Source organism: Eptesicus fuscus, chromosome 3 (genome assembly GCF_027574615.1).
Source record: "Eptesicus fuscus isolate TK198812 chromosome 3, DD_ASM_mEF_20220401, whole genome shotgun sequence".
Lineage (NCBI taxonomy): Eukaryota > Metazoa > Chordata > Mammalia > Chiroptera > Vespertilionidae > Eptesicus > Eptesicus fuscus.
The window spans coordinates 71,469,162-71,484,672 of NC_072475.1; the positions used below are offsets into that span (position 1 = coordinate 71,469,162).

A 15,511-nucleotide genomic window follows, 5' to 3' on the forward strand; every position below is an offset into this window, starting at 1 on the left:
CAGTTATTGCATTCTTCATTTCTGAAAAGTTCTTTATGTTTTCTATCTCCATTATGTTTCTTATCTCTTTGTTGAAGTTCTCACTGAAATATTTGAGCATCCTCATAACCAGTGTTTTGAGCTCTGCAGCTGGTAGATTGCTTGTCTGTTTTGTTTAGTCCTTTGCTGAAGTTTTGTTCTATTCTTTAGTTTGGGACATGTTCCCTTCTCTCCTCATTTTGGTAGCCTCCCTATGTTTGTTTCTATGTATTAGGCAGAGCTGCTATGTCTACCAGACTTGGTAGAGTAGCCCTCTGTAGTAGGTGTCCTGCAGGGCCCAGTGATGCAGCATCCCTTGTCACCCAAGCTAGGCTCTCCAGGCGTGCCCCCTTGTGGGCTGTGTGCACCCTTCTGTTATAGTTGAGCCTTGATTGTTGTTGGCATGTCATTGGGAGGGATTTACACCCAGGACAATCAGCTGTGAGGACTGGCAGCAACCACAGCACAGGGTCTGCTGTGCAGGATCCAACTCCACAGAGCAGGACTCACTTCATCAGAGCTCTGGTGCCTGATGAGTCTGACCCTTGAGTGTGTCTCTGGTGGAAGTTGTTAGGTGATGTTCCTGAATCTGGCCACAAAATTGGTAGCTCTAGTAAGAGCAGGCCCTTTTGCCTGTGCCTTGTCCAGGGCCATCTGGCATGAGGTACAAAGCAATCTGCAGATGGCTGTTACCTGTGTTGGGCTTGGAGGTGTCAAGGCTGGCCACCACTAGTGCTGCACCTGGGACCACTTAGTAAGAGGTATAGGGCACACTGAGGCCAGATGTTGCTTGTTTTGCGTTTGTGAATATTTGAGAGATTTTAGGAAAGTTTGAAGCATGAGCCCAGATAAGCAGTTTGTATGGAAAAGCCACTGGAAAGGGCTTGGGTGAGCCTGCAAGTTGGATGGGACTGAGTCTCAGGGACTCACCAGCGTCAGGCTAACAAGGTGAGCTAGGTTGAAGGAGACACAAATATGGGGCTCACCTGCTGGCTCTTTGGGGGGGAAGTATCAGCAAAGGAACAAGAGCTGCTGTCAGCACTTAGGTCTTGGAAAAGCTGACTCTTTAGTCCTGACCCTAATGCCAGACAATTCAGCTTCTCCTTGTATGTTACTGACACATCTTTGAAGCTTCATTCCCAGAACTAGAGTTTAGAGCCAAGAAGTCCTTGCATGGGCCCTTTCAGAGGAACTGCCTGGGACTCCCTCAGCCACAATCCTCATTGGTTTTTACAGCCAAAAGTTTGGAGACTTTTTTCCCTGGTGCTAGAATCCTGGACTGGGGGACCTGGTAGGGCTAGGCCACCTCCCACCTCAGGAAGGACCTGCACAATAGAGATATCCCTCCTGATTTTTATCAACTATGTATGGGTGTGATACTAGCCCATGCCTCCTCTCTTCCCTTCCTAATATCTCCATATGGCTCTTTTATATTCTTAGTTGTAGGACTTCTGTTCAGCTAGATTTTAGGCAGTTCTCAATAATGGTTGTTCTGAAAGTTAGTTGTAGTTTTGATGTGGTTGTGGAGGATATGAGTACCGTGTTTACCCATATGCCATCTTGACTGGAACTCAGGTAATATACTTTTTAGAGTGTGGTATCTTATAGCCCCTAAAGTATAAATAGTAACTCTGCCTCATGACTTCTCATTATAATACTAGATTTCTAGTACGCCTTAACTTCTTTGATGACCATGTATGGTCTGTACTTGACCACAGGGTGCTTCTCTAGTTCTGCATGTCAATATTTTGATGCTACAAGATACCACCTGGACCTTCATAGATCAAACATTCAGTAAAGATAGCAGATTATGCTTTCACTTGAAGAGAAAGAGTTTCCTTCTACCAGAGGTGTCGAGGCTGGCCACTACTAGAACAGTATGTTGAACTGATCTCAGGGGGCCTTTGATCCTCCTGAGGACTAAGCCTGAGAAGACTTCTGAACTCCTGAAGCCACGCCATATACAGTAAGTACTAGATCACCTTTCAAAGACAAAGGTATACTAGAGGAAGTGTCCCTAAATACCTTTGCCTTTAGTTTTAACTTACCAATTTGTCAGTTGAGTCTTATACTTAGCAAGCAGCTCACAGATGACTGGAATCAAACACTGAGCTTTAACCAAAGTATCAAATCTCTGCATTTCAGGCACTTTGTTTCGTTTTGACTCACAGTTTCCATTCCACCGACAATTATGTTCCTGGTTGGTTTTCATGGCTCTTCTTCCTCATTCTTTCATAGTATAACAGGTACTTTCCACTATTGAGATGTTTGATAAATGATTTCAAGCACTGCTTATCAAGACCTCTTGTTCCTGCAAGATTAAGTCTCAACTCCGCCTCAAGAACTGGCTAAAATTTTGAAATTCTTTGAGATAGGTAAATCTAAGCTTGCCTTTCCCTTCACTGAACTTTTGTTGTTTACAAGGAATCTTTGTTTTGCACAAACCTGGGAGACCATAAGCATGACTATGTAAGCCCAAACTATAAATCAATGTAATAATATGAAAAATTACCATTGTGTCATGACCTCTAAATTCTTTTGTCAAAACAATAAAAACCCTCTTATTGTACACCTGAAATCAATATAATAGAGTATGTCAACTGTAACCGAAAAAAATATTTAAACTCTCAATAACAAGTCTATTAGGAAATGAAACAATAATAAAACTAATATTTAGTACATGGTAAACTAAAACATTACAAACATTGAAAGTGTTTTATCAAGAGTGGTTTAAACAATTGCCTTCTTGTCATATAACTCTGTATAGAAAGCAAGCATCCTTTCTATGCTTGGTGAATTGTCATACTCCTAAGCTCAGATCAGCTTCAAGGATTTATCCTTTGCATTTTCAGTATCATAAACTATCTCTAAGCTTTCCTTTCATGTAAAGTTTTTTCTTTCCAGTCACTTCTTCCTCCCTCCCTCCCTTCCTCCCTCCCTCCTTTCTTTCTTTCTTTCTTTCTTTCTTTCTTTCTTTCTTTCTTTCTTTCTTTCTTTCTTTCTTTCTTTCTTCTTTGTCTAAAGATTTGCATATGTCTCCTCCCACCCCAGGCAAGCCCTCACCACCCGTGTCTGTGTCCTTTAAAAAAAATTGATTTTTAAGAGGAATGAAGAGGTAGAGAGAGAGAGAGAGAGACACCCCGTACACCCCAACTGGGTATGGAGTTCACAACCCGGGTATGTGCCCTGACCAAGAATCAAACCAGTGACATTTCAGTGCACAGGATGATGCTCAACCAACTGAGTCTCACTGGCCAGGGCCAGAGTCACTTCTTATGGGACATCCTCATTCTTTGTGTCACAACCTCCTCTGTGTCCTAATTTATGCCAATAAGTTCACACTTACTAAGTTTCTTTGGATGCATATCTAGAGTCTCTTGCATAGTAGTAGAATTGACATTCCCAAGTTAGCTCTTTCTTCTATGATGTCATTTATGTTCTATTCGAATTTCAGTTTCAGCATTATCACTTTTCATTTCTTTGGGCTTTTACTTTTATTGCCCAGTTTACTCTTTTGATTATCTGTTGTGAAATGTCACAGTGGTTTATCACTGGGAAACAGGAGGTAGCACAGCATATGCTTTGCTGTCTGTGCGTGAGGGGAATAGCAGATGTGCAGTGACCATCCCCACCAGCCTTTGAAAGAAGTGACAGGATTGGATACTGATCATGATGCACATCTGTTATTTAGGTAATGATTTGTGGACAACTAAACAGATGGCAGAGAAGTTTGCACTTTATGCAATCACTCAGTGAATATGTGATTTTGGAGAACTTGTATTATTTAACTAAATAAATGGTGGTATCTCAAATTCATGTATATCAGAACTGTGCAAAGCCAGGACTGCTGTAATTTACTTATTTCAAACTTGTACAATCTAGGCATCTTTCATTTTCTAAGTTTGTAGTTCTTGCACAAAATTATTTCACAGGCATTTTAGTTACTACTCAGAGGTATTTGGGTAGCTGTCCCTGAAGAAATCACTATTGGGAATTCAAGGGAAACATTCTCCATCACCACAGCCTTAATAGTGATCATCACATAGGTGCTCAATCAATTGTTGAATAAAGTAATCGACTTGATTTGGTTGAAATGGACTAATAAAAGGCCCTGGTACTTTGTAACTATACAGTAAATATTTGTAGAATAAATGAAGGAAGCAACCTAGCTCATTCTTAGATGTAGCTGGCTAGATTTAGTTATTTTATAGGTAGTATAAAAGGAAAAACTTTAGAATTTTTAAGTTTTTCACAAAAAATTTAATATTTTCTCCCAATGATTTTGGTTTACCTATGTCAGATAGCACTAAGGTTATAAGTTTTGTTTAAAAATGTAAACACTGACAACACAATATGATGGTGAGCATGTGGAGCAACAGGAACTTTTTACATTGCTGATGGGAACACAAAATGGTACAAGCACTCTGGAAGACAGTTTGGCAATTTCTTACAAAATTATCTTTTACATGGTGATCCAGCAATTGTGCTCATTGGTATCTATCCAAAAGAAGCTGAAAATTTATGCACATGGATATTTATAGCAGCTTATACATGATTGCCCAAACTTGGAAGCAACCAAGATGTTTTCAGTAGGTGAGTGGCAACATGCACTGTGATACATCCAGATAAAAAGAAGTGAGCTATCGAGCTATGAAAGGACACGGATAAACCTTAAATGCCTATTACTAAGTGAAAGAAGCCAATCTGAAAAGTCTACATACTGTATGTTTCCAAATACAAGACATTCTGGAAAAGGCAAAATGTTGGAAACAATGAAAAGACCAGTCATTCCTAGAAGTGGGTGCAGAGGGGATTTTTATGGCAGTGACAATACTCTGTATGATACTATGATGATGAACAGATTTCATTTTGCATTTGCCCAAGCCCATAGAAGGTACAACCCCTAAGGCAAACTATGGACTTTGGGTAATTATAATGTGTCAATGTAGGTTCATCTTGCTAAAAATTGCATCATTCTGGTGACTGATGTTGATGATGGGGCAGTTATGCATGTGTGGGGGGGCAGGGAGTATAGGGGGGTGGTCTTTACCTACCTCTAAATTTTGTTGTAAATCTAAAACAGTGCTTTAAAATGATTTAAAATGTGTAAATACGGTTATTTCTCATATTTTATTTTGTGTGTTGATTTCAATACTTTTAGTTGAGGGGAATCTTTTAAAGCATACAGATTTTTAAAATTACATAGTCTTGCCAAAAAGCTTGAAAATCATACTAGGAAGTTTGATAAGAGCCCATTAAGAACACCTTAAATTATTTTTATTTTAATACCAAGTGTTTGTGGAGTTACTTGAATTTATTTTCTTTGTTTATATTCAAAATTTTTATAGATGTGACATATAAGGATAAATATACCAATTAAAGGACAAATAAAGTTCACCAATAAAGGTTCCTTGTGATTACCGAGTTCTATGGCAAATATATCAGATTGCAACCCCTTTTCTCTGCACTGAAAAAAATATCAACTGGATTATAAAATACCTTCTCCCCACTTTCTGTGGGATGTGCTGAAATGTGGCCACTGTGGCAAAGGAAATAAGTCAAAAGAAACTCATTTTAAACGATTCCCTAAACAAAACATGGAGATAGATCCTCTCTCACTGCCTGTGATTATTTAAGTAGATTTCACTAATATATTTGTTAGACATAGTTGCTTAATTTATGGGAGTTGGAAGTAGCCTTGGAAATATTTAGTAGTTGAACCTATCAACAGAAACTAAAACTACCTCCAATATTTCTATGCAAGGGTTTTGAAAAGGTTGTTCTATAGTAAAGCACTGTCAATCGTAGTATTTTATGGTGTTTTATTTTTGTTGTTACTGTTGGTAAGCCTAAAGAGGTTGAGTTTTATTTGAGAATCAAACTCTTATTAAGTCAGCCTTTTTGCATGAACTTCTACTGTAGTCTAAAGGTGAATTCTTGCTGCTTGATCTTAGTAGTTCTTTTATGTATTCAATTAAGCCTGGGAGAGTGTCTTTTGAATGTTTAATTGTGACGTGCATTTGAAACAGCTTCTGTTTCATAACCCTTTTTTAGAACTTTCAAGCTCTATTTAGATGACAATATGCATTGAATTGAATGGAAAATTTGACATATGTCTAGAGAAAGTTTATTTTTCTATTTATGTCTATGCCTTTTGTAACCTTATACACTGAATTTTATCCTCACTAGTGTTTGAGTCTAGAAAATAGGGAGGCTGTGCCCTATTCTAAGGCAGGGACATGACTGAGTCATGGTCACAACTTACATAACTGAGGGGTAAGTTCCAAGCCGGATGGATAAAATAAAACCTTGGAGAACTTGCCATATTGTTTTTCACTCTTTCCTGATTAATGTGGATTTCAGTTACTCAGCTTCAGGATTGATGATTGATTATCTCTCCATATCCCCTAATGAGAATAAAGTGGAGGTTTACAATCTAAAGTATGAATATGCACTGTTTCAGGTGCCATAGGTTATCATATAACCCTAGGTTATCATACCTTAAATAGATGTTAGCATGGTCATTTACGGGATTATTTATTTTTTTAAATATATTGTATTGATTTTCTTACAGAGAGGAAGGGAGAGGGATAGAGAGTTTGAAACATTGATGAGAGAGAAACATTAATCAACTGCCTCCTGCACACTCCCTCCTGGGAATGTGCCTGCAACCAAGGTACATGCCCTTGACCGGAATCAAACCTGGGACCCTTGAGTCCTCAGGCTGATGCTCTATCCACTGAGCTAACCAGTTAGGGCTATGGGATTATTTCTTGTTCTTACTGTATTTAATCTGTTTGTCATTTTAGTGGAAGCAAAATTAATGCTAAATATAACATTTTTTAAAATTGCCCTCTCAGGATATTAATTAGTGGCCTGGATAAAACAAAACAGAATTTCAGTCATGCACTTTCTCTCTGCTATTCAGTCTCTTTTTAGGTTACTTTGAACAACTTTTATGGTAAAAAGTTAATTTTACTATTAATCAAAACAAAACCCCTAAGGTGAAGATATAGTAAAAGAAATAATATTTTTAGACATATCCTAGCTAATAAAGAGGGTATATGCTAATTGACCATCACACCCTCACAAAGATGGCAGTGCCCACAGACAATAAGAAGGGAATATGCTAATTGACTGCCCTGCCCTTAAAGGTGGCAGCACCCAGAGCCACAAGATGGTGGTGCCCAGTCCCCTGAACCTCACTGAAGCAGCAGGCATGTGGCATAGCCAGGACTGCTCCCAGGCGGGTCCAGCCCCTCTGTGCACCTGCCTCAGGAATCCCCCAGTCCCCTCATCTCCCCAATTGCCCAAGGCCGGCCCAAGGTTCAGGCAAGCATCAGATGGCAGCTGCCCAGCTGCCCAGGGCTGCCCGAGGCTCAGGTAACCAGGGCCGGCTGAGGCTTGCACTGCTGGCAGTGGCAGCAGCAGAGATGTGATGGGGGCATCACCTTCCCCTGATTGTTGTGTTGCCTCCTGCCCCTGAGGGCTCCCAGACTGTGAGAGGGGGCAGGCTGGGCTGAGGGATCCCCCTCCAGTGCATGAATTTTCATGCACCAGGCCTCTAGTCCATTATATTATTCTTTCCATAAGGTACCAGGTGCTTAGAAATAGAGCTAATGAGTCCTGTTGAGTATTTGTAGTTTATTTTTATGAAATTACTAGGGGCCCAGTGCATGAATTCATGCACCTTGAAAGGAACTGTGGGCTGCTAGGCTGTGGTGGGCACAGAGGGGGGGTCTCAGCCCATCCTCTGTGTCCTCGTCTGGCCCCTCCTACCATGGCCCCTGGTCCCTTATCTGCCAGCAGCCCCACCCCAACTGCCACCGCTCCCACATATTGACATCACCGGCCCCGCTCACAACTGCTGCTGGTGCCAGCCCCAATAACTCTGTGCTGTCAGCAGATATGAGCATTGGCTGCTGCCCCGATTGTCCCTCAGGAGCAGGGGGAAGTGGAGAAGCCCTCAGGGGTGATCGGGGCCAGCAGCCACTGCTTATACTCACTTACAGCACTGAGCAATCAGGAATGGTGCTGGGACCCAGGAGTGGGTGCGAATAGCGGTTCTGGTGCTGGCTGCAAGTGCAAGTGGGGCCGGCTCTGGCAGTAGGTGCAAGGGGCAGCTCCAGTGCTAGTAGTGGGTGTGAACCGTGGCTGCCAGCGCTGATTGCCCCTCTGGAGCAGGGGGAGGTGGAGAAGCCCTGAGGAACGATGGGGGCCAGCAGCCACCACTCACCCACTGACGGCACTGAGCGATTGGAACCAGCATCAGGAGCTGGCAGCAGATGCAAGTCGTAGCTCCAGCACTGACAGTAAGGTGCAAGTGCCTGGCGGGACCACGGCGCACAGGAGCAAAGAATTTTCAGTAATTATCAGAGGCTCTCCTCAATGACAGCGACCAGTGCCCCACCTTGGTCTGGCGCACCCACTCACCTGCTCCACCATCCTGCCATGGCCAATGCCCAACATATTCTGTGCTCTGCCACCTGATGCCAATGCCCGCCATGTCCTACTCAAGCCCCCTGGTGGTAGGCATAAGTCATAGTGACCGGTTGTTTGGTTGTTTGGTTGTCCTGCCATTCCATCTATTTGAATATTAGGGTTTTATTTAGAGAGATTTTAGTAGAATAATTTAAGCATTCCCTTCCTTTGGGATATCAAGAGGGTGTGAATAGTCCAATGTTATAATAGTTTTTCAAAATAAAATACCTAGATTTCCAGATGTTTATCATTTATGTAAGGTGGAAGAAAGTTCTCTTTTTCTCAGTATTACCAATTAGCCAGTTACTTCCCATCAGCATTATTTGTATCAGTTGTAAGGCTGAGGGAGTTTTACTCCTCAGGGGACATTTCACAATTGATTGATACAATCGGGGCTGTTACTGGCATGCAGTTTGGAGGGAGGCAGGGATGCTACTAAACCTTCTGAATGTGCAGAGCAGCCCCCTTCCACCCTAAAGATTTATCTGGCCCTAATGTTAATAATGCCCCAATTGAGAAAGCATGGTGTATACGACTTCATCTTTAAGGTGTAAGGTAATAAAAGCATCACCCATAAATTCAGCATCCATATATATACTGCCATGACACTGTTTAGACATTGACAGACTTACGAAAAAGATTTGAGGTGGCTGGACATGATACAACTGAGTTATTACTCAAAGGTTATTCAATTACAGGAAGTTATCAGTTTGTCTCTGCACTTTTTAAGTTACAGAAATGGCTTCACTTCTTGAGATTGAGTTCATGGAATTCCTTGTGTATGTGTTTTTTTCTTTCTTTCAAGTACTTAAATATAATTCCAATATTACGAAGGAGAAAATCATCATTTTATCTGTGGCTGGACTAATTCTCAGTATATTAGTCATTGTTGGAGCCATTTTCTTCATCCCAGGTAAGATGTGAAGTTACTATGAGGGAAGTCATGGTTGATAAGGTTTAGAACATTGTGGGGGTGGAACTCTAGGGAAGAATCCATTCCTTGCTTCTTCTGTTTTCTGGTGTTCGCTGGCAACTGGCAACTCCTTGGCTTATGGCAGCATAACTCCAATTTCACTCTGTTAAAACTCCTGTGTGTCTTTCTTCAAAAGACACTTATCATTGAATTTAGGCCCCACATTGCAAATCTAGGATAAGTTCTTTCTTTCAAGAACCTAAATTAATTCATATAATGTAATGCTCATTCTTTGGCTGTATAAATTAACATTCACAGATTCCAGGAATTAGGAGGTAGGCAGATCTTTAGGGCCACCATTCAACCCATCGCAAAGGCAAACTTCATCAGGCAAGACATGGAAGTGGGAATGAACATGGGAAACAAATCAAGCTGAAACCGCATTTGCCTTTGGAGGATGGGAATGGGATTGAGGAATAAGGGTATGCAGCACATGGAAAGAACAGCTGAGATAGGCTGGGACTCAAAGTGTAGATGGTAGAAAGCCTTCATTTTATTAACAGAATACAATATGGGTCTAATGTTTAGGAACAGAAATTTGGCACCTCTCTTTGCAGCTGGAATTAGTGAAGGTGTGGGGAGGAAAAGAAATGAATTAAGAAGACAGCTACAAAGAATGGTTGTTTTGATTTTGGGACAGATTGAATATAGCAAATGAAGGGATTGGTAAGAGCCTCCAAGGTAGTTAAAAGGGAGGCAAAGCCAATGGAAGGTTTCCACATGTTGAGACTTAGATGTTGACATTTAGATGTCTTCGGTTTGGTCTTAAAAAAAAAGTCACTTATTTTGTGTGAGGTTTTAGGGGAAGCGTTTATTTTGAAACATTCTGCAGTTTATACGAGTAGTATTGAGATGAATACATTTAATAAATTAAGTACTTTAACTTCCCACAGAGTAGGAAGTATGTAGGAAAATATTTTACATGCTAATTTTATTTATCAACAGGTGAATATTCAAGAAAGAGGGCCAGTGGGCTTGGTTTAATTGTAATACCTACAGTAATATTAATATTACTTCAGATGTATATGTTCATGATAGGTAAGTATTTATTGTTTTAGCATGCTTGTGCCCTTTTTCACTTAAAATGCAGCATTTTTTATTAAAATAATTCTTGCTTTTTTTATAATACAATAAAGGTTGGTTTATCTCCCTAGATAGTCTTAGTAAAAATTTTCCCCATTTGGATTAATTTTAATGTTATATTAGGTTTTTAACATAGTTATTCTATAAAAAGTGATTTTCAGAGATATATTTAATGACAGCCAATGGATTTTTAAAATTATACTATATAATTTCTTAATGATGATCTTCATATTCTTATTTCAGTTTTTGAAATTATGAGTAGATACTAAACATTCTCATTCTCTTCTTTTGCTAAAACTCTCTTTAAAAAACTAGTTATACAAAATAGGGTTGTAAATCATAGGTATTGCAAATCTTAACACTGAGTTTTAAAAGATGATAGAACTGCCCGACCTATAATTGGTAACATTTTTCACTACATTTTTAATTAAATCACTAAATATTTTTATTATTAAAGAACCTATTTTTTTCCCATTTGCACATTTAACTCTTGGTATGAGAGCCTATCTCTGGGTTGCTATATATTAACTAGGTATTAATTTGTTCTAAAAACACAATTAGGGGCTATGATGTCTACAATGGCATACTTGAACCGTGGTTCTCCACCAAAGCGATTTTGTGTGCACGTGCTGAAGCCCTGCTAATAGCCACTCGTATTGTAAAATACCCACGTGTGGTAAAAGCAGCCTTGTTCTAAGATCTGGGGTAAAAACTGCCAATCCAGCCTAGCTCCCTGCAGAAATGAAAGGCTGCTGAGGGTGTGAATGTGGAGCTGACTCCGGGAGTGGAGAGAGATGGCTTAGGTCACTGGGAAAGCAGCCACCACCTGACAAGGAGCTCCAGAGCCAGTCGTTGGTCCTAGGACACTGACCTTGACTGTACGAAATACAAGTGCAAGTTATTGCTTCTTAAACACTCGCAACATGCTTTTTCCTTGAAGCTCCAGCTAATGGGAAACGCACCATCAGCATCATCTTATTCATTGCTCAGGTGCTGGGCCTTTTGATCTCTCTGGCCGGACAAAGCCTCTGTGTCTCAGGTAAGGGTCACAGTCTTCTCTAAACAATTTCTTTTTTTACCAGTAATTTCTCTTAGAGCTATTTTTCTCTTTCCTTTTCTTTGTCTTTCTTATTCTATTTTAAGTATATAGATTTTATTTGTTAGAGCATTTTAGGTTCACAGCAAAATAGAGTGGAAAATACAGAATTCCCCTCTACCCCATCTACTCACAGCCTCCTCCACTATCATCTCCCGCCAAGTGGTACATTTGTTACAGTCTGTTGAACCAACATTGCCACAACATTATCACCCAAAGTCCATCGTTTATATAAGGGTTCAGTCTTGGGGTTGTATGTTCTATGATTTTGATAAATGTATAATGATATGGACCATAGTCATAGATTATCATATAGCAAAGTTTACCTGCCCCCAAAACCCTCTGTGCTCTGCCTGTTCATCCTCCCTATTCTGAAACCCCTGGCAACCACCGATCATTTCACTGCCTCAATAGTTTTGCCTTTTCCAAAGTGTCTTATACTTGAAATCATACAGTATCTAGCTTTTTCACATTGGCTGCTTTCACTTAGTAGTGTGCAGTTAAGGTTCCTCCATGTCTTTGTGTGGCTTGATAACTCATTTATTGTTTAGCACTGAATAATATTCGCTTGTGTGAATGGACCATAGTTTGTATATCCACTCACCTATTAAGGGACATCTTGGTTGCTTTCCGTACAGGGAAAGGTATTGATTTGTTATAACATCACAGATCTAGACACACAATATAGAAGTGCATGAACATATTTTTCAACTTCACTTGGGAAAACACTAAGGAGTGCAATTGCTAGATTGCATGTTAAGAACATATCTAGTTTTGTAGCAAATTGCCAAACTGTCTTCCAAAGTGGCTGCACCATTTTGTGTTCTCACCAGCAAGTAATGGACATTCCTGTTGCTCTACATTCTTGCCAGCATTTAGTGTTGTGAGCTTTTCCTTTTTTTACTCCTTTTCCCCCTACTGAGATCAGTGCTTCCCACATTGGCTGATTATTTAGTGGCCAAACTGCCAGGCCTGTATTCATTGACGAGCTTTTAAAAGAGCCTTTTAGGTGGAGGTGTAGGCTTCACAGACTGTTTCCCATTAGTCTCGATGGGATAAGGTACATCCTATGCAAGCAAAGGCTCTTCTTTCCATACAGGGAAAGGAATGTGGAATCACTGCACTGAGTTAATAATGGTATACAAATGTAGGTCATTTTTGTTTCTTTTTTTTTTTAAATATGTTTTTATTTATTTCAGAGAGAAAGGGAGAGGGAGAGAAAGATAAAAAAATATCAATTATACCCCCTACTAGGGGTCGAGCCCACAACCCAGGTTTTCCCTGATCAGGAATTGAACTATAACTTATTGGTTCATAGGTTGATGCTCAACCACTGAGTACACAGCCCAGGCAGTAATTTTTGTTTCTTGGTAATGAGAAAAATAATTACTCTGCCTAAAACGTAATGTTATTTCTGTGATTCATTCTTTAAAGAAGTTCAGTTATTTCATGTGAATTTCTAATATAAAATTTTATTTGTTTTTGCAGAGTGCACCCCAGTGCATGGTTCTCTTCTGATTTCAGGCTTGGGTATTACAGCCTTAGTGGCATTTCTTGGATTAGTTTATATGATATCTGTTGGTAAGTCAACTTTGTTTTTGTTAGTCTATGCCAAGAATTCCAAATATATTATAATTTGAAAAGGCTTTTGGTTGGTTCTTACAGCTTAGGATCAAGGAAATGTATTCATAACTACTGAAAAAGGGTGCAAATCATGAGATATTGAAAAGTTTTGAATATTGACTAGTTTAAAAGAAAATGGCTGTATGTTTTAGAATGTATAAACCCTTTTATGCTATGGAAAAGGAGAATTGGTTGAGGATTGATTTTAATAAATAGAAAAGGATTGTTTTTTCATGCTTACCCTTTTTCCTTTGACCTCCCCACCAACCATTCCCACCCTGGGCAAGCCCCCACAGCCCCAGTGTCTGTGTCCATTGGTTATGCTAATTTGCATGCATACAAGTCCTTTGATTGCTCTCTAAACACCCCCCCCACACACACACACACTTTCCCTGCCATTTGTCTCTGGGTCTATTTTTGTTCCTCAAATTATGTTGATCATTATATTCCACATAAGAATGAGATCATGTGATAATTATGTTTCTCTGACTGGCTTATTTAGCTTAGCATAATGCTCTCCAGTTCCATCCGCGATGTTGCAAATGGTAAAAGTTCCTTCTTTTTTATAGTGGTGTAGTATTCCATTGTGTAGATGTACCACAGTTTTTTAATCCACTCATCTGCTGATGGGCACTTAGGTTGTTTCCAAATCTTAGCTATTATAAATTGTGCTGCTATGAACATAGGGGTGCATATATCCTTTCTGATTGGTGTTTCTAGTTTCTTGGGATATAATACTAGAAGTGGGATCACTGGGTCAAATGGCAGTTCCATTTTTAAATTTTTGAGGAAACTCCATACTGTCTTCCACAGTGGCTGAACCAGTCTGCATTCCCACCATCAGTGCACGAGGGTTCCTTTTTCTCCTCGCCAGCACTTGTCTTTGGTTGATTTGTTGATGATAGCCATTCTGACAGGTGTGAGATGGTACCTCATTGTCGTTTTGATTTGCATCTCTTGGCTGATCAGTGATTTTGAGCATGTTTTCACATGTCTCTCGGCCTTCCATATGTCCTCTTTCATAAAGTATCTACTTAGGTCCTTTGCCCATTTTTTGATTGGCTTGTTTATCTTCCTTTTGTTAAGTTGTATGAGGTCTCTATAAATTTTGGAGATAAATCGTCATCTGAAATAACATTGGCAAATATGTTTTCCCATGCAGTGGGCTTTCTTGTTTTGTTGATGGTTTATTTTGCTGTATAGTCCAATTTGTTTTATTTTGATGTAGTCCCATTTGTTGATTTTCTCCTTAGTCTCCATTGCCCTAGGAGCTGTGTTGGTAAAGATATTGCTATGACATACGTCTGAGATTTTGCTGCCTGTGGATTCCTCTAATATTTTTTATGGTTTCCTGTCTTATATTTAAGTCCTTTAGCCATTTTGAGTTTGTTTTTGTGTATGGTGTAAGTTGGTGCCTAGTTTGATTTTTTTGCATGTATCTGACCAAATTACCCAGCACCATTTTTTGCAGAGATTATCTTGACTCCATTGTATGCCTTTGCCTCCATTGTCAAATATTAATAGAGCATAATGGCTTGGGTCAATTTCTGGGTTTTCTGTTTTGTTCCATTGGTCTATATGTCTGTTCTTGTGCCAGTACCAGACAGTTTTGAGAACCATGGCTTGGTAATATAGTTTGATATCAGGTATTGTGATCCCTCCAACTTTGTTCTTCTTTCTCGGGATTGCTATGGCTATTCAGGGGCTTTTTTTTTATTCCAGATTAATTTTTGGAGAGTTGTTCTAGATCTATGAAATATGCTTTTGGTATTTCAATGGGGATTGCCTTGAATCTGTTGATTGCTTTGGGTAGTATGGACATTTTAATGATGTTGATTCTACCATTCCATGAACATGGTATGTTCTCCCATTTGTTTATGTCTTCCTCTATCTCTTTTTTCAATATTCTATAGTTTTCTAAGTACAGGTCTTTTACCTCCTTAGTTAAGTTTATTCCTAGGTATCTTAATTTTGTTTGGTGCAATGGTAAAGGGGATTTTTTTTTTTTTTTTAGTTTCTCTTTTTGTGATTATATTATCCTATATAATAAAAACCCAGGAACTGAAATGGTGGAATGACCAGAATTACCAGGGACCAGAACTCCACAGTTCCTCAACTTGGCTGGCCCTGACCCCAGGAAGAGGTTAGGGGCAATCAGGCAGGCAGGCAGAGGTGGTTAGGGATGATCAAGCAGGCAGGTGAGTGGGTTAGGGGCAATGAGGCAGGCAGGCGAGTAG

At 39.8% G+C, this 15,511-nt stretch overlaps 1 protein-coding gene across 10 annotated transcripts in view; it reads left to right on the forward strand.

Annotated features, from left to right (window-relative positions):
- Positions 1-15,511, forward strand: part of LOC103304301 (leukocyte surface antigen CD47-like) — a 131,202-nt gene that overhangs the window by 90,558 nt on the left and 25,133 nt on the right. For 5 of the 10 annotated variants that reach the window (XM_054714008.1, XM_054713999.1, XM_054714000.1 and 2 more), the window contains 4 exons: positions 9,305-9,412; positions 10,418-10,510; positions 11,496-11,594; positions 13,140-13,232. In XM_054714008.1, the coding sequence (XP_054569983.1) occupies positions 9,305-9,412; positions 10,418-10,510; positions 11,496-11,594; positions 13,140-13,232 (393 nt within the window). Of the gene's footprint in view, positions 1-9,304; positions 9,413-10,417; positions 10,511-11,116; positions 11,232-11,495; positions 11,595-13,139; positions 13,233-15,511 lie in introns of those variants that run through there. The other 5 variants (XM_054714003.1, XM_054714005.1, XM_054714007.1 and 2 more) reach the window with 2 other exon arrangements.